The following is a 26,913-nucleotide window of genomic DNA, read 5'->3' on the forward strand; positions in this document are numbered from 1 at the left end:
TAGAAATAAAGTGAGAGAATAGAGCTCCTGGCTCACGCCAGGAGGGGTCAAGAGAGCCCGTAGTGGTGTGTTGTCTAGGGGTTTTATAAGCAGTTGAGGATTTTTCGAGAACATGAAAAGAACTTAGGGGTGTGGACTTGCATCACCTGCCCTGTCCTCAAGGTGGGCTGGGTCAAAGTTTGATTGCCAGGGCTGATACCCTTGCAGAACACTCAAACATTCCAGGCCAAGTTGCTTCTGGCCTTTTGACCTTTAACTGATCTCACTGAAGATGTCTATATTCTTAGGTATCTTTCCCTAGAGAATTAGTGTGACTTTGACTTTGCATAATGCTTAACAGAGTTTCATTGGGGACTTCTTTGCCCATTGTTACATTGCTTTGACTGTAAATATTCCACCCTGCTTTCCCCCACCCCCCCGCGCCAGAGGCCCGCACCCTACTCTGACTACACCCACCATTCCTGTCTCACTAACACAGAAGAGGATGATCCTGCTCTGGCTGGAGTAGTTGTTGACTCCTCAGCGCTTGTGCCCTAAACCATCCATTGAATGAGGAGCATAGTGGGTAGGCATAACTCGGGTCCAGGTGAACTGCCTGGTCACAAGTTCCCCACAGTCCCCAGAGCCAGGAACCAGGAGGGCACCACCTGCTGGGAGTCTGCGTCTTCTTGCTCTGAGAAAATTTTGAGAGTAATGTACTTAGTAAATTGGGGGCTAGAGAATGGGACTATAGGACCAGGGGTTCAACAGGAATGCGCAACGGGATGCACCCAGCAAATAGGGACAGTATAGGAGCCAGTGGGAAAGACTAGAAGCATGTTTAGAAAAGGAACCAGAGACCTGACTGGGGTGGGAATGCTGAAGAAGGAGGTGATTCCCACCTGGCTTCCCCAGCATGCTTCTCCACCCCAGCCACACGCGCGCATGCACGCACACACACAGCAGCTCTTCTGTGACTGGAATTCCAGATTCCTTTTCTGGTTGGTACAGAAGCAAGGGATCAGCGGGTAAGTCACTCGGCTGGCTTTAAGGTTTCTGGCTCCAAAGGAGCCACAGCTAATTTCGTTGACCTGGTGGTTGGGTGGCACTTTTCAGCACTGTCATCTGCCACTCATCCTTACCGTAGTTTGGGGTCCTGCTTCCCTGAGGATAGACAGGGCAAGCAGAGGTAACTGAAAAGCTGTTAGGGGGCTGACACTGTCTTTTACTGGAGAGGGTTTTGATAGTTTGATAGGCTTTGGGTAGTGTTTGAAGACAACATGTGAATAATCTTTCAGTTGGTCTAAATAATCTTTTAGCTGATATAAATAATGGTTATATACCAATAGATATAAATAGTTGGTATCATCTCTCAGTCAAAAATTATCTGTGTCATTCTATTGTTATTTAGTTCTTGTAAAATAAAGTTATTTTTTTCTAGGTGTCTAATGAGACTGATAATACTTTAGGTATTTGGATTACAACTTTTCAGTGAGAGAAGTGATATTTAGTTGCTTAACAAGAGCTTAGTTCTGTATCCATTTTTCTAAAGTAGAAAGAAAATAATAGAGATAAATATTATTTTTAAAATGATGTAGCCTGAGTCAAACCTCTCAGTTTTTTTCAGGAATCTATAGTCTGGCAGGCAGTATCAAAAATTAACTAAATTTATTTGCATTTTGTTCTCTTTAACTTTTTTAGACATGGCTTTCACTGTTTTATTATTTTTCTTACCTTTAAAAATGTAAATCATATTACTTTCCTTTAGCTTTATGACGTTTTCTTAGGAAAAATGTTCAACTGAATGCACATGGAAAAAAACTCATATTCGATCAATGGAAAAAATATTGACTATATAAAGATAGAGTTGGTCCCTGGACCGGCTGGAGCCATGTAGTCCAATATGCACCCTTCGAAATCTGGCTCGGAGGTAACGGCCTTGCGGGTCCAGTTCCATAGAGGTCAAGTTCAAGAGGGAGGTTAGGGATCGCCCGTGGTTCCAGCACCGGGCTGTGGAGGGAGCCCGGCTCGAACAACCAGCTCAAGGGCGGAGTGGACAGCCAGAACCTCCGGCCTCCCTGGAGCAAGCCCGAGAAATCCCTGTTTTGCTAAGGCTGCCACGGCAGCGTGGAGTTACCGGCGAACGGGACCAGGAGACAAAATGCGAGGTGCTCTAGTGACAAAGCGTCAAACACCGGCTCCCAGGGACTTGGGGTACCAGAGGGTCCATCTCCCAAGGCCTGGATCTCGAGAGGGTCTGCGGGAAAGCCTTAGGCACCGTTAGTCCTGGTAACTTTCCGGGAGGAGCCACGGCCCGGGGCCGGGAGGGACTTCAGGGCGTAAGGGGCGGTTCTCCAGGAGCTCATGACAAGCGCCCTGCACAGACGCGCCTGCGGTGCCCAGGCATCCTGGCCGCTCCTGGGACGCCCGGCACGGAGGGGGGTCCGCGAACCTGCGGACCTTCTCCGGCCGGTCGCGGACTCCCGGGCCCGGTGGCGGCTCTGCCAGCGCGCGGGCCTCACGGAACCCGCTCCTGCTCTTCCGAGAGCGCCCGGCGGGCCCTTTACCAGCGCATTACCGCTCTCTCCCCTTTTTCACACCCAGTGTCTGCAGCCTGTCCTTCAGTGCCCGCAGTACGAGGGCTCCCAGGTGGGCTCGGCTCCTGGGCACCGCGGGAGGGAGACCTGCGGGGCCGCCGGCGCCCAGAGGAGCTCGGGAACCGCCGCGCTAGGTTGAAAGAGCAGCTGCCGGCAAGGACAGAGAAGGGAGAGCGTCCTGGGAGGTGGAAACGGTAGCGTTCACCTGCGGTGTTTGCCCAGAGCTGCTTCTCAAACTGAGGGTTCAGAAAATACAAATTTAATTAAATGGAGCATCTGGGCCCTGCAGCCAAAAAACCACCTGTGAGCCAGGCAATTTATAAGCACTAAATCTAATCTTCACTTACATCCTGTGTGATTGTACTTCTACTGCCAGTTCATGAACGCATAGGTGAGGAAATCTATGAGAGATTATTTTAACCGATGCCATCTTGCTATACCAGAAAAATCAGAATATTAGTCTGTATTTGTCCAGTATTTGTGCTTTTCCACCTCTTACTGATGGTACAGTCTGGTACTTCCTCTCTGCTAGACTGTGTCACAGAGTCAGGAATTGTAACGTTCTCTTCTGTATCCCATGCGACTAGGACAAGGCTTAGAAAACAGTAGGTGCTGAATGAGTTTGAAAATGAGTGATTGAAAAGCATGATTAACAAGCAGAGGTATAAACGTTATAAAGAGTACCACTATTTTCTGGTACTGTGAGTGCATGCCTACAAAAAGACCCACACACATAGTGACTTATTTCACTAAGTTATCAAGGAATAAGATAAACTCAAAACTTGTGTTCATATATCAAAGATACAACTACTGATGTGATGCTAATGATGAAACAAAAAGCCAAGAATGTTTAGAAAAGACAAGTATGAGATGGCACTAGCTTTAAGCAGACTTTCAAATAAATCAGGAAGCCAAAATAATTAAAGCAGTGTGGTACCAATACTTGAATTCATAGGTACATGATCAGTAGAATAAAACAGTGATATATTTATATGCACACACATTCGTATACTGTATGATTCACTTGCACCTGGAGCCTTAGGATGGAGTTGGGGCAGAAACCAGAATAAATTCAGACAAGTCCTGGAAAATTAGTGCCAAGAATCAAAGGGGACTAATTCTGACAAGCAGCAAATTCAAGTGAAAAAGGGGAGTTAAAAAATTTTTTAATTTCTCATTGTTGACGTCGGTAAGAAAAATCTCATTGATAGCTAAAAGGTAAATACACGAACAGAAATGCTGCCCTCATGTCCCTGCCCCCTGCGGGGTAGAGCATGGCCAGCTTCTTACCTCAGAGTAGGGAGAGAACAGGAGTTTGACAGTTTGCTTAAAGGCCACTAACTACCCTACCTCCCATCAGTCAAATCTCCTCCTCCCCAGTTGTGGCATGTGGGTCGTGAGGGGGAGTTCCAAAGAGAGGGTAGGGTCACAGGCTCGTGGGTATCCCCTACAGACTCTGGCAGCCAGACGGTACAAAACTCTCAGTTCAGGGAACCTGGTCAAATCCAGGGTGCCAACGCAGCCCAGTCATCTCATTGTTTAATTCCAACAGCATTTGGCATGGGACTTTTTAGACCTAGAATCCATGCTGGGGTGGATTCTGGGTATAAAGCGGGTTAGAAAGTACTGCTCGGAATCCCTTTTTTCCAACCAGTTAATCTTTGTATTGAGGTGGGAGAAAAATAAGGAAGTTAAATGAAAAGGACGGGCAGAAGAACCTTCAATAGGATGTAGATGGCCTTGCCTTTGGCTGAGAAGTCTGTACCCCCCCGCCGCCGGCGTTAGCAGAGCTCAGCTGGAGTCCGAGGCACGGGAGTGTCCTGAGGAGGGTGAGCTGGAGTCACCGCCCTCAGACTCCAGGTCCTCATTATCCCCACTGCTGGAGGCCGGGGAGGCACTGCCTTCCGTCTCTGCCTCCTCCTCCCCGTTTTCTCCTGACCCCAATGAGGCATTGGTCTCTGATGACTCCCGCTCTGAAGCCTGCAGCCCCTGCTCCCATCCAAGCCCGTCTTGCAGACTCCTTGCTGATGGGGACTGTGGGTCTATCTGCGTGATCCTGGGGTTCGGGCCTCCCCACGTGCTCATGTTAGGCTTAGTGCAGGTCCGCTCTCTGTAGGCAGCGTACTCTTCGGGAGAGAGACTCTGGAGCCAGTGATGCATGTCGGCCCTGTACCGTCTCTGCAGCTCCTCAGCCTGCTCCTTGTACCACTCCTTCTGTCTCGGGGGGACGCGCTGCCAGCGCCTGCTGATCTCCACCATGCGCTCCCGCAGGGGCACGTCTTGCAGCTCCCTGCTGGCCCACAAATCCTGGTAGAACTTGTGGTATCCGTTCATGGGGGGCTTTGGGGGCTCTCCATGGAATTTCATCTTCTTGGAGGAGTCGTTTTCTGGGAGAGACTTCGCTGCTTGCTCATTTCCCTGGACCTCCTTTTGGGGTGTGGTTTGTCTCTTCTTGGGGACACCAGACTCTTTGGAATTCTCCACTAGGTCAGGGTGGTCTGCCCTGAACTGAGCCAGTTTTTTCTTAAACTCCCGTTTCTCCTTTCGGAAATCTTGAGTGTATTTCCGTTTCACCTCCTCTGGGAGTTTCTTGTATACCTCGGACAGGAGCACGGTCAGCTCCCGGCTGCTCAGTTCAGGATACATGTGGGAGTACTGGGGCTGCTTCTCCTTGAAGAAGCGGAGGTAAGCAGTTAGGGGCTTCTTGGGTAAGTCAGGATGTTTCTTGGGTTTTTTGCTTTTGTAGGGATTCTGAACACGCTCCTTAGCTTCCAGGACTAGTTCTGTCAAAGTGCGAAATTTTCTCAAGCTGTAAGATACCTCTAACCATTTGAGTTTACACGTTTCTCCAGAAAAATCTTTAAAAGCTACTTTTTCCCAGTCCATCTTTGACTGGGTTGTTTTGAACGTGTGGCTGCTGTCTTTGGATGGAAGGTTATTCTCCATACGTTCCAGTAACTCCACAATGTCTTCTTTGGACCAGTGGTCTTGGCCTTTAGGCAACGACATTTCTAGGTTCCAGTTATGCAGACTCACAGCAGTTCAAATTTCTTCACTGTCAAGACTCATCATCTGGTGAATTATGTCTGAAAATCCTTCAGTGTGTGTGATTCTATGTGTCTGAGGAGAAACAGAAAAAAAGTTAATCTCCTTTGAGATAAATGAGATAATCACACACCCCACCCTTGGGATATATCCCTTTCTATAATTTAGTTTACCCTTAAAAATACAAATGAAAACCAGCCCAATTCCTGAGTTCAGATTAGTGTTGAACATTAAAATGCTTCATTTGCACCATTAAAAATCCTTAGTTCCCATTCCTGCATACCTTCCCGTCAGTCTGACAACAGCTTTTCTTAACTACAAAAGAGTGAAAACAAATGAGCAGGAACTCATCAAGAGGCATAGGATAAGAGAAAGGGTGGGGAGTGAAAAATATTAAAGTGAAAAATGCCTAAAAAGAGAAAGGACTTTAAAATGAGATACCACCGTACCTCTATTAGCATGGCCCCAATCCAAACAGTGACAGCACCCAATACTGGCAAGGCTGTGAAGAAACAGGGAGTCTCATTCATTTATGGTGGGAATGTGAAATAGTACAGTCACTTTGGAAGACAATTGGAAAACAAGTTTCTTTAAAAATGAAACCTGCTCTTACCATACAATCCAGTAATCTTGCTCCCTGGCATTCAACACAAATGAGCTGAAAATTGATGTCCACACAAAAAACTTCTATAAGTGGTGTTGATAGCAGCTTTATTCGTAATTGTCAAGACTTGGAAGCAACCAAGGTGCCCTTAGGCAAGTTAGGGGACAAATGGAGGCAGGTCCAAACAATGAAATAGTATTCAGTGCTAAACAAAAAAGAGCAATGAAGCCAGGAAGAGACAGGAGGGCACTTTAAGTGAATATTACTAAGTGAACGAAGCCAGTTTGAAAAGCCTAAGTACTTCATGAGTCCTGCTATCTGACATTCTGGAAAAGATGAAGCTATGGGGACAGTAGAAAGATCACTGGTTTCCAGGGGTTGAGGTTAAGGGTCCTGATGACAAAATAATTAATCTAACAGCAGTATAATGGAACTATGATAGGAAGATGAGAGGACAAGCAGGATCTGCATGTGTGTATGAGAAGTGGTCAAGGAGTTAAAGAGCCAAATATTTCACTTCTAGTGAAATTAATAGATATTATTTGTATTAAGAAATAAGGAAGAAGCATATGAAATGTAATCATACACAGTATGATAGGGAGTCTCTTTTAGTAGAGATACAAAGATGAAGAAAACATATCCTTTATCAGAAGCCATAGAAAGGAACAAATAAAATATCTATAGGAAATCGCCATGATGGGGAAATACGCAGGTATTTTAGGAGCTGGTAAGAGGAAGCTCTTCTCTGCATTTTGTCTTCTGCACTAATACACAAAAGTGGTCTATTTACCACCATTGATAGAAAAATATCTAAGAAAAAATGATTATGCACACATACTGTATCTACACTAACCAAAATCATTTTCAATGTTTTATTTTATTCTATTAAAAATACCACACTACCATCTATCGCTAACACAAAATAATTGATTAGCATTATATTCATCTTTAACTATTAGCTTCAGTTCTGAAAATTTTAACAATTGAATTTTCTTTGATCATAACCCTTCTGCATTTAATTGACCTTAATATAAAGATCTACTTAGAGTAGCAAATCAACATATTACCAATCCTACCAGACTTATTATACTATCAAAAGCATTTTCACATTTGGAAATATGTAAAACCCAAGTTAAAATGGCAGCCAGTATATCATCTATTATATTGTGCTTTAAAATAAATGACGGGAGGTAGTCAAAATTACCATTTCTAGACCAAAGTGAGCACAGAACTTCTGCTTTCTGCCATTCAGTGAGTCACCAATATTGTCCTTTCACAGTGATCACCAGTTTCTGGCACTTTGAACACCAAATGTGCAACTTTAAATGTCCTGAAGAAATAGTACTTTCACATTCTACAACAAAATTTTCCAATAAAGTTTTAGATCTCATGCCAAATATGAAACTCACATTGTGGCAAGGATTTTCCACCCAGAAATTCCTGGCCTGTTTTTACACCAAAGATATCATAACATAACAGAGACAATCATATTCATTTATAAATTTCAAACAATTATAGGTATTGAAATTCTATAGTTCCAGAGTAAACGGAAAGAAATTACACAATTATTTTTTAATGAGGTATATTCCATCTGCTTGGGAAAGTCTTATGTCCACAGACACTTTAATTAAAAAAATTTTTTTTAATATTTAAGGGAAAGAAATATGAATTCATCTACTCAGAACTCTTTACTCACCTGAAGATTCTGTAATTGGTCTCTTCAGAGCTGGTAGGAAAAGACCACCTAATTGGGCCAGAGTTCCACGATCTGTGCCCTCTGGATGGGACAGCAGCGTAACTCCAGCCAACTGCAAATGCCCCTGCACAGAACAAGCCTTGTTTTGGAATGCCTTAGAGGAGGATCTTTGAAGCCCCACCCTGATTAGGTTTCTGCAGTTCCCTAGGACACACCTATCCAGTGTTGATTAGATTAATGCCCTTCCTATACCCATAAACAACCTACTAAAATCTCCCCCTTAGTGGTGGTTGATTTTGCCATTGATTTTTACAACACTGCCAGTCAAATTCATGTCTGATTTATAGGGTCACCATATTTTACTCCAGTTCCCTCCATATCTTGGTATCTTATTTGAATATACATCCTCCTATTTCTTGATTATTCCTCTCCTTTCTTCACTATGACCTAGGATCTAACCTTATCTCATCTTCATAATGGTCATTAAAATTCCTTCAGTTCTGATCAATTTCCACCACTCTTTAGAAGAGGAGATCAAGGAACCATTGTGGAAAATGAGAAATAGAGACTCAAATGTCTAGCATCCCTAGATGATTTAATTTTGAATTTAGAGAGATGAAGTGTAAGGCATTGCATTTTTAAGAGTTCCAGATGATTTTGCAGAAAACAATTTGATTAAATTCAAATCTATCAAAAGAATGTCTCATTTTAAATGTTTACTTATTTGAGCAAAGAATTTTTGACAATATCAGACTTCATAAACTATTTGAAATTGTCTTCTTCCATTTAAAAATTTTATATTTAAGTGTAGTTTTCACTAGTAATTAGGTGAATATATCTAACAATAGGCTGTTATTTGGAAACACTGAATCACTGAAATGTTTAAACATTTAGCTTTATACAACAGTAAATAAATATGGCCTGTTTTTTGAATTTTTTTAAAGCTATGGATATGCACAGACATAACCAAAAAACATGTACAGAAAAATGTAAGGTGTGGAGAGTTTTCCATGATAATAACTTGTTGAAATTCTTTTTATTAAATGTATCATCCCTCTCTTTATATTTTATAATATTTTGGTAATGAGGATGAATTGCTCCTGAAGAATAAAAGCTATTTTTGTAAGAATACTGTCATGTACATATTACTCAGATAATTCACATAAATAGTTATGTAGCTATCTGTACTTATAAGTAGCTCTATGTATGCTATTTAATCATCTATAAAATTAACTAAGCATGTTTATATTTATAATACCAAAATCTGATTAAAATAGCACATTCACTATTACTGAAAATTAAGAATTTCCATTACATTAATGAAAAGTTATTCATTTCCTTCAGAAAGTGAATAATGAACTATTATGCATTATTAAACTATGAAATTGGCAAACATTAAGAAATGATCATTTCCAATATTAATGATAATATAAAATGTGTACCCCCTCACATACCTCTGATACATTTGCATGAGGTTAATGAAGGCTATTTTGCAAATAGGCATTAAAATCCTTAAAAATATGTTTCCTTTTGACCAATAATTCTAGAAAAGAATCCTAAGGAATTTATTGGACAACACCTGGCAAATATGAAATTCATATTTAATTTTTAAATTCAACAGTTCCTCTCCCTGCTACATGTAATCTACCTATACAGAAGAATTTGAGGGGTTTATTTTTATTTTTTTGCTTTTTGAGCAAAACTGAATGATCAGGATCTTAAGACAACCATCTTTGATTCCGTTGAATGGTAGTGGATTAAATTGTGCCCCAAAAGCTTATGTCAAATCACAGCTCCCAATACCTCCTGCAGAAGGAATTGATTCTCAAATTTCATGGAATTTAGTTGGGCACAAACCAAGCTTCTGAGACCTTCACTCTGAGTTAGCCTTGACTCTATCCTCCAATGAGAATCTGCCATAAAACCATCACAACACTCAACGCAAAATGCTATATGCACTTCCAGCATGAAAGGATGCTCTTGAACTGATATCCACAATTGATATCACAATGGAGAAACGGGGACACAGAGCAAAACTGAGAGCAAAAGCAGTCACAGCTACAGAGGTTCAGAGACTCAGGACCTGATCAGGCATCCATCCACATGGCAGACACACAAAAGTCATGATAGAAAAAGCATTGCTTTCCGCAGATATTTTTCAGAAGCCCAATTATATGATATAACATCCTTCTAGAATTTGCCTTTCTCATTATGGAAATGTGTCATAGAGCTCTTTCATATCAATACATTGGTATGATACTATTAACTGAATTCCAAACTGTATTCAGATTTTGCCAGTTTTTACATGAATGTCCTTTTCCCATTCCAGAATGGCACATTGTGTTTATTATCATGTCTCCTCTGATCTGTGATAGTTTCTTTTCTTGATTTTTATGACCATCACAATTTGGAGGAGCACTGGTCAGGTCCTTATAAAATGACTCTCAATTTTGGTTTATATGAAACTTTTTTTTCTGACTAGACTGGAGTTAATGACTTTGGAAGGAAGAACAAAGAGATGAAATGTTCTTCTCTTTACATCATATCAGAAGTATGTGGTATTTGTGTGACATAGCTGGTAATGTTAAATTTCATCACTTGGTTAAGGTAGTATTCGTAAAGTTGTTCTTTGTAAAGTTACTTTTTCCCCCTTTTTTATTCTATTTTAGGTAACTGAATCACTAAGTCCTGCCTATTTGCAGAAGAGACGTGGGTTAAGTTGGGAGGGGTGGATTTACATACATTAACTAGAATTCTTTATAAGGAATATTTTTGCCTTTATATACTTTCAGATAATTGACATTATTAAAAATGCTCCAGATAAAATCCATTTACATGCTTCCCCATATATTGTGTTTCTTAAACATAAATAACAACCAATAAAATAAAATAAAACCTCTGGCCAGGGGAACAAAAGAAAGCAGAGAGAAGACACAAACTACTAACAGAATTGAAAGAAATAATTGATAATATGGTTTACATTACAATTAAAAAGTTCTGCTCTTCAAAAGACACTGTCAAGAGAATGAGAAGACAAGCCAAAACTGGGTGAATATATCTGTGAAGGACATATCTGATAACACTTTTCCAAAACAGACAACTCTTACAAGTTAGCAATAAGAAAAGTAACCTTACTGAAAAATGGCAAAATGCCTAGACAGACACCTCACCAAAGAAAATATAGAGATGGAAATTAGATATGAAAAGATGTTCAACTGGATATCATCAGGGAATTGCAAAGTAAAATAACAGTGAGCTATCACTATCCACCTCTAAGACCAGTGAAAAGGCAAAACACTGACAACAGCAAATGCTGACAAAATTGTAGAGCAACAGGAACTCTCATATTCATCACTGGTGGGAATGCAAAGTGGTCCAGCCACAGCGGAAGACAGTTTGGCAGCTTTTCTCTGGGTGCTTTACGAAACTAAGCATACCTTTCATGCATAATCCAGCAGGATGCTTGGTATTTACCCAAATGAGTTGAAAATTCATGTCCACAAAAATACCTGCACATGGATGTTTAAAGCAACTTTATTCATAATTGCCAAAACTTGATAACAACCAAGATGTCCCTCCGTAGATGAATGTATAAATAAATGGTGGTACATCAAAGCAATGGAATGAGTGTCAAGCCATCAATAGACATGGAGGGACCTGAAATGTATATTACTAAGTGAAAGAAGCTGGTATGAAAAGACTTATGTTAATTAGAATGAACATAAACAGGTTAGATTTACCAGTTAGGGCAAAAAAGAAAATAAATGGTGACCTATAATTTAGAAAGAAGAGATACTAACGCAGAATGATAAAGATGTTTGAAAATAAAATAATAGGAAATAATTTTTTAATTTTTAACATATTTTTCTTAGTAATTTCTTAATCATTTCAAAGTGAAAGAAAGCTAACATTTCTGGTTTGCCCTCAGGCAAAATATTAAGTGAAAAAAATCTAGCATACTTTTGGAAGGATAATATACAATAAAAAATATTCAGTTCAATGATATATACCAAATCTAAACATGTAGAAAAGTGACAGCTTCGGGATTAGAGGGAAAAAAAATGAAAGAAAAATTGGAGAAAATTAGTATACGTATGTTTATATTAGACAATGAACATGTATCTTAAATATGGATAAGTCAAGCACACAAAAAATTCAGCAAAGACATCAGGGAATTAAACTACTCAGTTAACAAGATTAAACATTCTAACAGACACCAAATCCAGTAGTTAATGAACACATTATTCTCAAGCCTACGTTGCTTACCTTCTAGGACCTACAAAGAACATCTAAAATTGTGCAACATATTGTCACAATAAAAACATTTAGAAAGTTATGAATAAAAGGGAATATTTTTTATAAATTCTGAGCATGTATATGCTTAAAATGCATGTAACAAGGGCATTGTAAATGCAGAGTTCTTAGAAGCATTCTCTTTAAACAAGAGATAAGGGCAAGGACCGTCACTATCACTGCTTCCATACAACATTGTACTCGAGGTCTTACTGGGTTCAGTTAATAAAAATGGTAGTGGGGAGAGGAGATAAGGAATCAAAACAAAATCATAGGCTTTGAAAGAAGAAAATAAAACTCTTCACATGATGATATCTGTAGGGGGTGATTATATTATAGAAAAAAAACCCTATATACCAACAAAATAGACAACTCTTAAAAGTTGGAAAAAATAGAAAAGAGACAGGAAAGTGTCTTCAAGATGAAAAGATTTTTTGCAGCCTACAAAACCCTGAATATCCTGGCCACTACTTACCTCATTCCACTTCTGTTTCTCCTCCCTCCAGATTCAAGGGCTTTTTTCGGTCCCTTGAACTTATCACACACTCTTTCCCACCTCCCTCCACTCAGCACATCCTAACTGACTTCAAGGCTGTCTTCAAAGGCCACTGCTTACACCAGTCTAAGAGGTCACTTCATTATGTATTCCTTTAGTCCTCCCTTGTCTTTTACCTTCACAGCACTAACCCAAATTGTAACTAAACCTCTAGCTGTTTGTTGAATACCTTGCTCCCTGACTGTAGCCTTCATGAGCATAGGAATGACGTCTGTCTTGAGCAAGCTGCTTCTCCGTACCCAGCACAAAGTATTAATGAATAAGCAATGAGATAAAACAAGAATACTTTCAGACGTATTCACAGTATTGAAAACAATTTTTACATATGGAAGGGCAGAATGTCTCAAATCATGCTAACAGTAGTTTCAAGTCAAAATATCATTCTCTTGTAGATATGAATTTATATTCATCATCTAGAGTAATTCAAGGAATCCTATATAAATCTTGTTTATATAGGTTTATATAATACCATATAAAACAAATAGCATATTGTTCTCATTCTTAGCTTTGCATTTATGCATGACTTCTACTAATTGCCCATTCTTTCCAGTTATTGCTAATTAAAAGTAGCATTATTAGTTCATGTTAAGATTCCCTAGTTGAGGATTTTTCAACGTCAGAACTGTTAACATTTGGGACAGGATAATTCCTTCTCACGGGGGCTGTCCTGGGTCTTGAAGGATGTTTAGTGAAATCTGTAGTCTCTACCTACTAAATGGCAGCAGTGACAACCAAAAGTGTTTCCAGCCATGAACAGATGTACCCTGGAAGGGAAAATCAGCCCCAGCTGAAACCACTCCACTAGTTACAAGAAAAAAATTAATATGAGACATTGATGAGATCCTTAAAATAGTTTTTTATTTTATGCTAACTTGTTCTTAAAATCTTAAAATCTAGACCATATAAGGCAGTAACACATAAGACAGAAAACTTGCTGATAAAAATAAAAACATACCAGTGAATAACTAATATGATGAGAGAAAAATCCAAATTAATTATTGTCCAACTACCATTTTCTAGAAAGGACAGTTTTTGATATATACAAAATTACAGGTAAGTGTTTAAAGAGAGAACATTACAGAGAAATAACGGTTTCCACAATCAGTTCTTAGTTGGCCTTTGAAGAATGATGTTAAGACAAGTTATTGACAAAGATGTCTGATTAGTGCCAACTTTTACTGAGACAATGTTTCTTTCACTCCAGAGAAGAAAATTCCCGACCCCTCTAGCTTTCGAGAGACTAGTTGATCTTCTAAGCACAAGGCTACAAAAAATCACATGACTTTTTCTTGATCATCCTTTTTTGATTCTTGCAGACTGTTTCCTTTCTGTAAATGTGATTTTTCTTCTAAACAGAATTAGGCTAATGGATGTTAGCTGTGGGTGTTTCCCAGATATCTTTGGAAATGGACTGTAGGTGAAGGGAGAGACTCACAAAAAAAGAATTCCAAGGGCTGGGGATAAAGAAACACAGACGGAATGAATGCTCTTCTTCCGAAGATTGGATTATAGGAAACAATTGCTACTGATCTCCTTTCCACAATGTAATTACATGCCCTTCTTCTTCCTGCTTCCTCTAGACTTTCTGCCTATCTTTTCACCAAGATATATCCTTTTATTTTCTCAAGTGAGAATGAATTTGAAGCTCCCCCTTTAAGACAAACGCATGCTTGTAGACTTCAGAGCACCCCGAAAGTTTGAAAGATTTAGAAGTCTCGAAGACCAATATGTATTAGGTGGCTGGAAGTTAAATCTTATAAAACCATAGAAATTTAAGATACAAAACTATTGAAAATATTCTATTCAAATATATAATTAAAAAATCAGATGTATGAGGAAATTTGACCCAAATACACATATATCAGGAGTTGACCTTAGAACAAAAATAACATTTTCTGATATAAGAGCAGTTTGCACTGACTTTTTTTCCCCCTTCACCTATTTTATGCCTACTCTCCCCCATGACAACCACTAGTCTGGCCTCTGCATTTATGAGTCTCTGTTTTGTTTGTTTGTTTGTTTACTTGTTGTTGTTTAGATTCCACATGTAAGTGAAATCATATGGTATTTGTCTTTCTCTTTCTGACTTACTTCACTAAGCATAATACCTTCTCAGTCCATCCATGTTTATATCCTGATCTGGGTGATGGATGCATGAAAATATACACCTGTCAAAATTCATTGAGCTGGGTGATGGATACATGAATATATACACATGTCAAAATTCATTGGCCTGTACACTAAGATTTGTACATTTTTTAGGTACCTCAATTAAATAAATAAATAAATAAATAATAATAAATAAAATAAAAACAGTCCAGTTTACCTTACCTAATGATGATAATATTCCTTAGTCACTAGCAATGAAACAAAGAAAGGTGACAGGGCAGTCATTCTCACTAGGTTTTAGTATGATTAGCTATGATTATAAAGATAAACTATATAATGCTGGTAAAATAGAGGTCACGTGGTAAACACTCAACTTATGCAATTATTATCATTATTTGCCTTACTTTGCCACACACAATTTTCTTTTTTCAATCATACTTGTTTCCAACATACTAGTTTCAAATATACTAGTTTCCTTCATGGTCTCATTTCTCTTAAAATTTCCTGTAAATTGTACCTTTCCTGGTATAGAGAGAACATACCTCAACATACTAAAGGCAATATATGACGAACCCACAGATAACATCATACTCAATGGTGAAAAGCTGAAAGCTTTTCCTCCAAGATCAGGAACAAGACAAGGATGCTCACTCCCACCACTTTTACTCAACATAGTACTGGAAGTCTTAGCTGTGGCAGTCAGACAAGATAAAGAGATAAAAGGCATTCAATTTGGTAAGGAAGAAGTGAAAATGTCACTATTTGCAGATGACATGATCCTACATGCAGAAAAACCTAAAGACTCCTCCAAAAAAACTATTGGAACTAATAATTGGATTCAGCAAAATTGCAGGATATGAAGTGAATACACAAAAATCTGTTGCATTTCTATATACAAATGATGAAACAGCAGAAAGAAAATTCAGGATTCCATTTACAACTGCAACAAAAAGAATAAAATACCTAGCTATTTAGAAAAGTTTACTGTGACCTATATCTTACTTTCAGACACAGCACAAATTTGCTTCTCAAGTGATAGGACAGTTTCTACAGATACATCTATCTGTGGAAATATTAATTCTCTATCATCTCTACTACTCTTTCGAATGCAAATATGTCTTGTATTCCTGAGTAATCTTATTTTAAAAACAGCATGGAAGTATGAACTTACATATAGGTTTAAATTCAGACAATGGTTCTCAAACTTGACTACATATTGCAATCACCTGGCTAGAGTTTAAATATTTGGGTATTGCTCAGATAGCAGCATTTTTTAAAGTTGCCCAGGTGATTTCAACATAGTCAAGTTGGAAAATTATTGATTTAGAGTAGCAGTTCTTAAACTTGACGACATACTCTCATCATCTAGGGAGTTTTTGAAAATCCCCAGTTGTAGGCTATACAGCAGAACAACTTAACAGAAATTCTCAGAGTGAGACACAGGTATCATTATTTCCCAGATGTCTTCAGCTGATTCTACTGCTTGGGCTGCTTTGAGAACTGCTTTCAAAATTGCCCGCACAGCCACCACCCATGTCAAAGTGGAAGATCTGAGTGATCAGATATTGGCACATATCATCTGTTCTGGTCCTTTTTGCTCAAACTTGATAGTAATCAGATTTCATTGTGCCTGAGAATTACCTATTAGCGTCTATTAGCATAGCGTGCCCAATTCATATTTCATTCATCACACTTTGTTTTAATGAATGACAATATAACTTTAAGGCACTAGGAACAACAGCCTATTTTCACAATAAACAACATTTTAGACCTTCACCTCCTGAAAAAGTCTGAATTCACTAATCTGAAATGATAATAAACTTAGAATGATGAAGAGCTAAGTGATAAACATTGGGCAATTATGTGGATATTTAAACTCACTGAAATATATTAATTCTAACACCAATTTATATGACTAAGCCTTTCTCTTTAAAATCAAGTGGGTGATTTAATACTGCAACAAAATTTTAATACTGTAATTATCTTTTTCATGTCTGTCCTCTAAAATCTGACATGAGAAAGGGAATATTAGGGACTGACTACACCTATCTCAGATGTAATTCATGTCAAGCACAACATAGGTATTTCACAAATGGTTACTCTCTCTCTGAAAAATATAAACTAACGTTAAGTTGCTCTGCTGTGCAAATAATTGGAAAGCAGTGATAATGGTTTGGAATAAATGCATGAGAGCACGAATGGAAGGAACTTCATGAACTCCATTTGATGAGGTAGGATGCAAAGCCATCTACTGAGAAAAAAGGGAGAAGATGAACTGGGGTTATTGCTGACAGCAGTAAACATAGATCAGACAGTGAGAGAAATGCCTGGAAAATCAAAGTAAATACGATACAACTTTTTAATATTGGCTGTACAGATTTATTGCATTTGGTCCTAGAAAAAACTTTCCTTAAATTAGATAATCAGATGAGGTCTGACCCTCACTAACATCATTGTAATTGTTGCTGAACACGATGGATTCCCTTCCAGATGAGCTTTAGATGAATGAAGTCACACCAAGTCCAATTTAGGTAGAAACAAGCACGAGGAGGAAGACCACTAGGCATGGTTCCTGAAGCATTGTGTCCCTGGAGGGCAGCCAAAAAATCTCTTAGTGGGTTTTCTGCCTTCTAAGATTTTCAGGAACTGAGGTAAAGAGATTCACACCCCTTCCAGAGTGAAGAAAAATCCCAGCTGGTTTATTAGCTGTTCAGGGCTCCCCATGGATTGCATATTATGGTAATCAGCCTGCAGCTCCTCCCTGGGTGGAGATTTTAGCATTTAAATGAGGAGAGATTACTTTGGGACACTCAGGTCTGGGTAGAAACTGGTTCTCTTGGAGTTTAGCTTGTTTACAGCTGTTACCCTTGGAGGAAGAGAAACTGCAGGACTGGAAGTTAACAGACAGATAGCAAAGCAGGCTGTTTTAGTCTCAAGAGAATTTCTTTGTTTTTCCCCCTTTGCATGCCTGTATTTCCCTCCTTATTTATTTCTTAACTGTTTGAAATCATTGTTCTCAGTCTGGGGTAACAGAATGTTGTTCATATCTTACACCATTTTCTCCCTGTGATGTGAATTTTGGGGAAGCAACACATTCCAAAGTTGAGAATACAGACAATGGAGACCCTTTGCTTTAACTCCAGTCACTTAACATTTCTCATGGATCAGTTCTCAAGTGGGTATCCGATTGCGGTTTTCATATGTAAGTAGGGAGAAACAATATATATACACCACATGGTAAGTACTCGATGAACAGCAGCTTTTATTTCTAGTAGTGATACATGAAGGGACTGATAAAGTGAATTTAGGTGACCTATTCCAGACCACACAGCGAATAGCAGGCTTGGCAACCTGCAATGTCCGCCAAACTCTAGTCTTTTTCTAGTCCAAGAAACCACCTCGATTTCATGAACCAGAATTGATGAATTTCTATCAAGAAACAGTTGACCTTGAACAACATGGGTTTGAAGTGCACAGGACAAAATGCATTTTCTTTGATAAAAGTACAGTATGTGTTATTGTATGTAAAGCAGCAGATTTCACCAGGGATGTGGTTGGTAGAAAAGGAAACATATTGTGCGAGAATGACCTTTTTGTTACTTGCATACGCTCTCTGTCACCAACTGAGCAAACCAGCCGGAGTACATACTACAGACAAACATGGGATCTGAGAGGCACAGAGGAGCAAGGCCTGGGATGGGCAACTCAGAGGAGGGCGGCAGGAAACCTTTGCCCTTCAAAGTGTACCTCTCCCAGCCCACGTCTGATCCACCTGCAGGAAGGTATCAACTTTGGCAGGAACCAAGAGAACAGTTAATACACCCGCTGCTTGCTATCTTTACGATCATTTCCTCAACCTGCCATTTGTTTCCTACTTTTCTACTCTTTGCTGCATCTAAAAAGAACTGACCTGTTTTAAATACAGTTATGTTGTTGGGGAAGCAAGTTATATTCAGAGTTTGACTGTGTAGCAATCAGAAATCCTAACCTCTGAGTTGCTCAAGGGTGACCTGCACTCAGGAAGCATTTGTATTGATGGGAAGACAACAGTAAATGTACAGTCAGTGTGAGAAAGGTACAATTAAACCACAAACCAATACAATACTGTATGATGCAGATAGGGGGACAGACAGTAGAGAAGAGTATGTCAACATTTTCTTCTCTCCATGCACACTTTCATCATGACCTGGGCTATGACATTAAAGTAAAATAACTAAAGAAATCATGAATGATCGCCAAGCTTGTAATACCTACAAACACACACAGTCTATCCTTTCTTGCCTCCCGGCAGAGCTCTAAGGACAGTGGAAAAATTGATGAGGCTTAAAGTCAGCTTGAGTAATCTGAAGAATTTGGGGGCATTAGCCTTCACATTCTGAGATTCCTAATTTTAGATTTACGGCCAACACCTTTTGTAGCAAGACCCATTTCAAGTAAGAGTCGTCTCAACCACCTATTCTAATATTTGGCAAGGGACCTGATGTCGCAGGCAATGTGCTAAGTGCTGAGAAGATAGCAGTGCTCCCTTCTCTACTCCTGACACTCCTATGATTGGCTGAGTAGACTGCAGTTGAGTCCAGGAGGTGGTCCCTTTACTGATTTCTTGACACTCCTATGACTGGTGAGAAGAACCAGCTCTTCTGGCTTGACAAACACAAAGGCCCCAAGTTGGTCCTCAGGGTCAGGGGAGATCTTTTCTGTCAAATCCTTTCCTTTCCCCCTGAGGGTAAATGGGTGTGGATGATGGACTAAATCAAGGGGAAGGAGAAAGCTGCAGAGGCCATGGTAAGACGACCATGTGCCCCATGATGCCCGGACCCTGAGTTCCCACATAGGGACCATGAGCTCCAACCCCACACCCAACGCAATGGGCCAACTCCAGCCAACTCCCAGAACTGGGGGCCTAAGAAGGGGGCCAACCAAGTGCCTGGAATGTCAAGAAAACACAGGACTACATTTTGCCACGAGCAGTATTTTTATATCGGATGCCAGGAGGAGGGGATTGCATCAGAGAAGAAAAGGTTAACCCGGTAACATGGTTGGTCCCCTGACGAGAAGGGCCCTCTCAGCCCCGGGGCTCTCAGGAGGACAGCCAGGCCCTAGGCTCAGGCCTCACCGAGGGCGGCCAGTGCAAAAGAAAGGCCTGACCGGGAAGTGGAAGAAATCTCCGGGGTACTTCCAAATGAAGGAGCGCTTGCCCACGTCCACAAAACTCAGAGAGCCGCTGTCGAAATCCAGGAACACGCCGACGCTGCCCAGGGGTCTCTCTGTGTACTGAGGCCGCATCGGGCCCGTGGTCCAGAGCCTGGGCCCGTCCTCCTCCCTCACACATAGCAGGAGAAAGGTGTCCTTGGCGTCGGTCAGCGGGCCTGCGGCTCTGGCCTGCGTCTCCCCACACAAGCCCACAGCCCAGTCCCCAGAGTCGTCCACCTCCACCTCCCAGTAATGTTTGCCAGAGGCCAAGCACTGGGTCCCCCATCTGGCAATGTAGTTAGACGTTGCAGGAGCCAGACACACAGAGACGGAGTCCTGGAGAAACTTCACACTTCTCACTTCCTCCAACAGCCTGATGTGGTGATTGGTTATTGCGTTATCAAAGGAAATTTCCACTGTGGAGAGAAGAGAAGATTCCTCTCAAAGCAACGTTAAAAATTACATTGTCTGTGGCAGAAGAGGCCCTGTCAACAGTGTACCTAAGAGGATGGGGTGATGGGGGACCAGTCCAAGGTGAGAAGGGCAGGTGTGACTGGGAAAGGTTGGGCTTGGGTGGTACCTGCATTATCTGCTCAACGACCAAAGGCCTCATTACAGTGGAAAAGACTTCCTCAACGTGCAGAGACTGTAGAGGACAGGGAGGCCTGTCTACTGGTTGATTACATTGCAGGACATCTGAAAACCAGACATTGTCTTCAAGTCCATTGCAAAAAACTTACCTCCACCACCCCTTCTTAGAGAAAGAGTCACATCTGAGACTGAATAAAGGGGATCACTTTACTGGGATATTATACCACAGTGCAGTGAAGGGAGCAATTGGCACAGGGGAAGAATATCTAAAGACACATTCTCATAAGCGGTTTCCTACTAAGAATTTTTTACCCTTCATGTCTGGTTAAACCTGAGGCCTAGTCTTTCTCTATCTACACAATTGACCTTCCAGGTGTAGGTCAGTCCTGGAGCTCTTTGTGGACCCCCTCAAGACCCAGTTTGCTTTATCCTCATCCACAGAGGATTGCTTCCTGCACTGAGTTTATCTCAGATGTATTTTTTCTTATTATATAATAATGGAGACTCACAGTGTACATTTCACTGCAAGACAATGTTAAAGCCAAAGTATTTAGAAAATCTAACTGGCTGTGATTAGTGGAAATTTAATATAACTTGAATTAATATCCAGTTTTCTAGCACTCAGTGAATCAACAACTGACATTGTAGATGATGATGTCCCCAGGGCTCAAGGGGAACCTTCTAGGAGCATGCCCTTTGTCTCATCCTATGCATTATTCTTCAATACACCAGGGAATTGATAAGGCCTGAATCCCATCTATCCTGACACCAGCTTCCCCTTTTCCAAGGACAGTGGGAACATGTGACTTACTCAAGGTGACCACATATGCCTATTGGCAGGCTATTCTTCTGGACAAAATGAAAGATTAGGAAAGAGGGCAAAAGGCTGCATACGGAATACCGGTATCTAAAGACCTGGCCCGATGGCCCATCCATGGGGCAAACTCACCTCGGAAGTGGTTAAGCCTGTCCATCAGTCCAGTGACGGGGCGTGCTCTGAGTTCTGGTCTCAGACGCCGAGGTATGTGCCCCTGTATTGCTTGCTCACTCCTGCAAGGAAGAAGATGAAAGTCATCACTCTGGTGCCCAGGACTTCTTGCACACAGGGCTGAGGAAGACTCATGCTCTTTCCACTATACATTCTTCCACAAAATCCATTCCCCACAATTTGGGGAAGAGGACTGAACCATTCTTAGGGCATCTCCTGCTTTCTCCTGCGCCTCTGCCCACCCCCGACTCTCACAGGTACTTGCCTCTTTCTCTCACCTGACCCTGGGGAACCTAGTCCCTGAAACTTTCTGTGTTCCTAATTTTGAAATCTAAAAATCAAATACAGTGGGTTCTTCCAGAAACTTCTGTGTTGAGTTGACATCACATACCTTCCTCATATACAAGTGGGTGGGGGAGGCTAACCTGTGATTCAGGGGAACAGGAAACCATTCAGCAGAACCTACACCAACATATGCACACATAGCCACTGAGTGACACCTAAGATGTCTGTCTTCACTCTGATAGAAGGGCCCGGCGGATAGCACCAAAAACCAAACTTACCATTTCAACATGTCCCCCAGTTCCTATCGAGAAAAAAAGAGTAGGTCAGACTTCCGCAGAAATGAGGCACTCTGCCCACCAGGATGGGCTCCGGGAGAGTTCAGACAAGTCCTAATTACCACCAGCAGCCCAACTATGCTGCAAGTTCATTTTCCTTTCCCTCCCTGAAGATAATCAGGGGGAAACATATTCATGGATTCTAAGTTATCGAGGACTTAAGAACCCAGATGGTGGGAGAAGGAGAGAGGACAAGACGAGGGCAGTGACTGCATGGCTGCCCCCTCAGCTGCCTGCAAAGTACTCATTGCCTGGGGCTTGTCTGCAGGGGGAAAAATTTGCCCCAAAGGAGGGCAGTCCAAAGCTGGGACATCCCAACTCAAGGAGGAAATGGATGCGTTTTCCCCCACATGTCTTCTCATCCCCCAGTTGGAGACCAAAATCAGATGTCTCGGAAGAAGTCATTCCTTTCTGGTTTTTACCAAAGCAAACTACAAAGGGCGAATTCTGAGAAGGGACCATTCCCCAGGGAATCTGTACATTTTTTTCCCACTGGGAGAGCCCTCCACCACAGATGCAGGAGATGGAGAAATACATCTTGGGGAGCAAATAGTACAAGGCAAGGGAGTGGGCTGCAGAAGGCAGAAAGCATTCTGGGGCAGGAGCTCAGGTCTTACCAGGAGCAGCTCCACATCTGGTTTCTGGCACATCTTTCTCAGCTCCCTGTACACCATCCTTAGGTGCCTCTTCCTGTCAAGATTTTGGCATCGAATTTTCTCCAGTTGTGCAAATCCCTTTTGGCCTTCCTCTTTCAGAAGCTCTAAGTGTTGGTGTTCTTCCTCCAGGAGAATCGGGTGCAGTGGCCGGTAAACAGCCCTGGTCATGTCTTTGTGATGAGTCACATACATCTGGGGGGCACAGGATTCCTAGGTCACATTCAGGCCGACAGGCCTCCTACGCAGCATGCAGTTTGCTTTATCTGCCTTCTCTCCCAGGAAGCTCCTTGCATCCTCAACTCATGCCACCCACTTCTCAGAATCCAGATCCATTCTCCTCCCTTTCATCCATATTCCGTTCTTTTTTAAAAACTGTGCCTAGAGCCAGACCCAGCGTTCCCTCAAGCCACTTCCATCCACCTCGCAAGCTCCTGAAATGCCCAGAGAAGAGCTTTGCATGGCCTATACTCATCAATCACCCAGTGAGCAAAGTAGTCTAGCCTCCCACCTCCCCACTCCTCAGCCTGACCTTGGCCCCTACAGCAGCCCTGTTGCATTCCTCTCAGGGTTAGAAGCCATCAGAGGAGATGGTCCTAAAATCCTCACCACCCACAGCTCAAACTGATGTCCATCCTCGTGGCCCTTCACTCGGCCACCCTCTCTCAGGGACTGGGCTTTCGCCCTCCATCTGGGGCCAGAGGATCCCAGAAGGCCTGGAAGGACACGAGTGCTCATCCCATCGCCTGTTCCCTCCCGGCACTGCTGGGCTCAGCCACAGCCACTTGCTCTCCATCTGTCTTCTGTCTCTCTCTTTGTTCCTGCTCCTCTTTTTAATTTTTTTTCAATGTGGTCCATTTTCTCCTGCTTGTCCCTGTATCATCCTCTAACTCCTTGCTCCATTAGTTTCCACCATGCCAGGCACACTTCTGAGATGGCTGATCCTGTTTCCTCTTCCTTCTCCTGGACTTCTGCACTAATTAGGCATCGCTGCTTGCACTCGGCAGTGATAGCCTCTTTAATGCCCACAGTTCAATTTCTGGGCATCCCCTAATCTGTCTGAAATGCCCACACTGGTTAGCCCCTGCTTGTCTTTCATCAGGACTTAGATCGACTGAAACTTGAGAAAGTTCACTGGCCCCAAGTCCTGGATAATGGTTACTGAGTTGGCCAGACCGCTGTAGGGGCCTCCATGCCAGCACCTGCTGCATGTTCTCCTGGGAGTCCTTCCTGCAATGACTGACCTATGAGACTCTACAGATCCTAACAGGCATGCTATGGCAGGTATACAAGGCAGATGGATTATTTTTCCTGTTGTTCCACCTACTGACTGAGTGTCAGGACACATGACTTAGGCACAATTTGTCAATGGGTCTGAGCCTCTAGCATGTCTGTCTAAATCTGGTGCAGAGAGAAATACCGTCTCCTACTTACCATCCAGTAGATGGAGATCCTGCCATCTTTAGCGAGGTTTCTTTCAATGTCTTCAATTTTTTGCCACACAGATCTCATCTGCTTGGAGAGCTTCTCCTGAAGAAGAAGAGTGTTTAGCCGCAGACAAGGAAAGAGATTTCTGTTTCAGACCCCAAGTGCTGCGATGGAATCAAGGGATGTCAGATGAAAGAACAAGGGTCACTGATTGGCTCTCACTAATGGTCTATTTAGGACATTCGTGACTAGGGACACATAGTCTTGTAGTTACTGGCCTGGGAAACTGACAGAGTTTAACGGCCTGCCGACTGTTCACACAGCCTGGCATCTTGCCCCACACGTTGGGTCTGGTGATGCCCGCCCTTTGCTGCTCCATTTGCCGTTGTATCTTTCCTAGCTGGCTGCCTGCCTCTCAAGGTGAGGGCTGTACAGTGGCTGGAGCATGAAACTGTAACAAAATAATCCTGACCATTAACCTAACCACCCTCCCCTGGGAGGCAAGTGACATGAAGGCAGGTGAACTGATGCGTCTTGTCAGCTTCCCTGTTGGGACCTCAATCGGTACCTGGCGCTCAACCATGAGAGGACTCCACACCCTCTGGACTCTCAGGTCCTGAGAATCCCTCAGCTGTCCCTCCCATGCCCTCTCAGGGTGCTCCCAGACGCCTGGCTCACCCGGTACTCCTCGGCCGCCCCCTCGGTGGAGCAGTGCCTGTGGGCCTTGTGTTCCTGGGACTGAGAGCAGTGCCTACAGAGCAGGCTCCTGTCCTCCTCACAGAAGACCTGCTTGGCCTCCTTGTGGGGCCCACACTTCTGATCCTCAGAGCTCAGGAACTGCCGGACACTGGCTTTTCTGGCGGTGGACACCAGATTCTTGAGAAGGAAGTTGGTGTTGTAGTGTGTCAGCTGGGATGGCTGCCCGCACAGAGGGCAAGTGGCAGGGACTTCAGCTGCCTCCCAGAACAGGCAGACACAGGGTCTACAGAAGCTGTGCCCACAGTCTAAGGTGACAGGGTCTGTCAGGTAATGCAGACAGAAGAGGCAGGTGACTTCTTTGTGGAAGGCTTGAGCGAGGTCTGAGTCCATGTTTCTGAGGGAAGAAAAGCAGGAGCTTATTCCTTGGCCCTGGAGACACCCAGGTTCTGGCTCAGCAATACACCCACTCTGGGGCAGAAGACGCTCCACTTTGCCAATGATGCCAGTGGCAAACTGAGACTGGATGTGACTCTCAAGAGCCAGACAATACTTTCTGGGCTGCCTCACCTACACTACCACTTCCTGCCCCCATTTGTCCTGCAGGGAAGAGAACCCCCATTTGGGGGAGGTCTCACTTTCCTCCAGATAATCAGAGCTTTGGAACTTTGAGCCAAGTCATAGCTCACGAATGCTCTGAAAATCTCTCAGGGTGCTCATGCCCAGTCATCCACTTAGCCCAGGAGAGTTGACTCCGGCTCTGTTTCCATCTCTGTAATTGTTAAGCAGGTTTCCTTGGATATCTTTTTTGATCACAGTCAGAAGCCATAACCTAAGACCTTTATTTTTCTTCCAAAACAGATTCTGAAAACATGAAAAGTTACTAAAAACAAACAAAACATTATCAGATGGGTGCGATTCTAACAAGAATCCATTTACACAAATATGCTAAGCTGTTAAAGTTGCCTTCCTGTTGTTACTGTCTAAATATACATTTTAATCACATAAACCAGAAATGAATGACAAAGGCTACATCTTACAACTCTTTAAAACTACAGTTAAGCCCCCCTATGCATGGTGATATTTAGAACTGGGATCAAGCACCCCTTCGCATCAGACAAGACGCCATTTGGATGGAATGGTAATCATCTGCACCGAAACCAAATCATGCTTGTTAAATTCATTCTGCTAAAGCTTCAGCTCTCGTGTCTGCACCAGTTAGATAAGGACATCCCTGAAATGTCTCACATTTCTGTATGGCACCATACTCACTTTGCTTTCTGCTCAATCGTTTCCCTGATTCTCTTAAATCAAAAAGCTCGTGTTTCTTAAGAGACAACACATCCTTCATTGGGAAACCTATTTTCCTCAAATCATGGAACACATTGCCTAGTTGTATATTATAGAATGTTACCTCTGGTGAATGCAGACATGCACCACATTTCAAGGGGACTACACTACGACTGTGTACAGAATCACATACTCTAATGTTCCTTAGGAGGTACACAATGTATCTGGCAGCTGCCTCCTGAGTCCTCATGTTACCTAAGAATAATCAAAGGCTGCATAAAATAAGTCAAGTAAATTTAATCATCCAATTACTTCTGAACCCCACACCCAAGACAGGCTGATGAAAAAGAAATGGAATCATTTTCCCATCGTTGGCAAAACATTGTTTCACAGAAACAGCCTCCCTTGACCGAAAGATGAAAATTAGGAAGCTCCCAGGAGCAACTCTGGAGAGAATGGTGCACCTACCTAAGGAGCAAATGGGTGGGCTGCCCAAGTGCTTGCCGGGAAGGAGCAGTGATACGAAGTCAGCTCAGGGATCAAGGTTTCCAACAGTCCTAGTGGGAATTTTGAGA

The 26,913-nt window shown here is 42.1% G+C and overlaps 2 protein-coding genes across 2 annotated transcripts; both read right to left on the reverse strand.

Moving 5' to 3' along the window:
- Positions 1-4,367: 4,367 nt before the first annotated feature.
- On the reverse strand, positions 4,368-5,585 carry UBTFL1 (upstream binding transcription factor like 1). Its single transcript, XM_017659531.3, has one exon. The coding sequence runs from the start codon at positions 5,583-5,585 to the stop codon at positions 4,368-4,370; it is 1,218 nt and encodes a 405-aa protein (XP_017515020.3).
- A 14,406-nt stretch (positions 5,586-19,991) lies between these two features.
- On the reverse strand, positions 19,992-25,441 carry LOC108396604 (tripartite motif-containing protein 43-like). Its single transcript, XM_073215781.1, has 5 exons — positions 25,031-25,441; positions 24,359-24,454; positions 22,889-23,119; positions 21,613-21,796; positions 19,992-20,488 (listed from the first exon to the last, which is right to left on the reverse strand). The coding sequence occupies exons 1-5, from the start codon at positions 25,439-25,441 to the stop codon at positions 19,992-19,994; spliced, it is 1,419 nt and encodes a 472-aa protein (XP_073071882.1).
- Between the last annotated feature and the right edge of the window lie 1,472 nt (positions 25,442-26,913).

This window comes from Manis javanica, chromosome 11 (assembly GCF_040802235.1).
Source record: "Manis javanica isolate MJ-LG chromosome 11, MJ_LKY, whole genome shotgun sequence".
In the NCBI taxonomy this organism is placed as follows: Eukaryota; Metazoa; Chordata; class Mammalia; order Pholidota; family Manidae; genus Manis; species Manis javanica.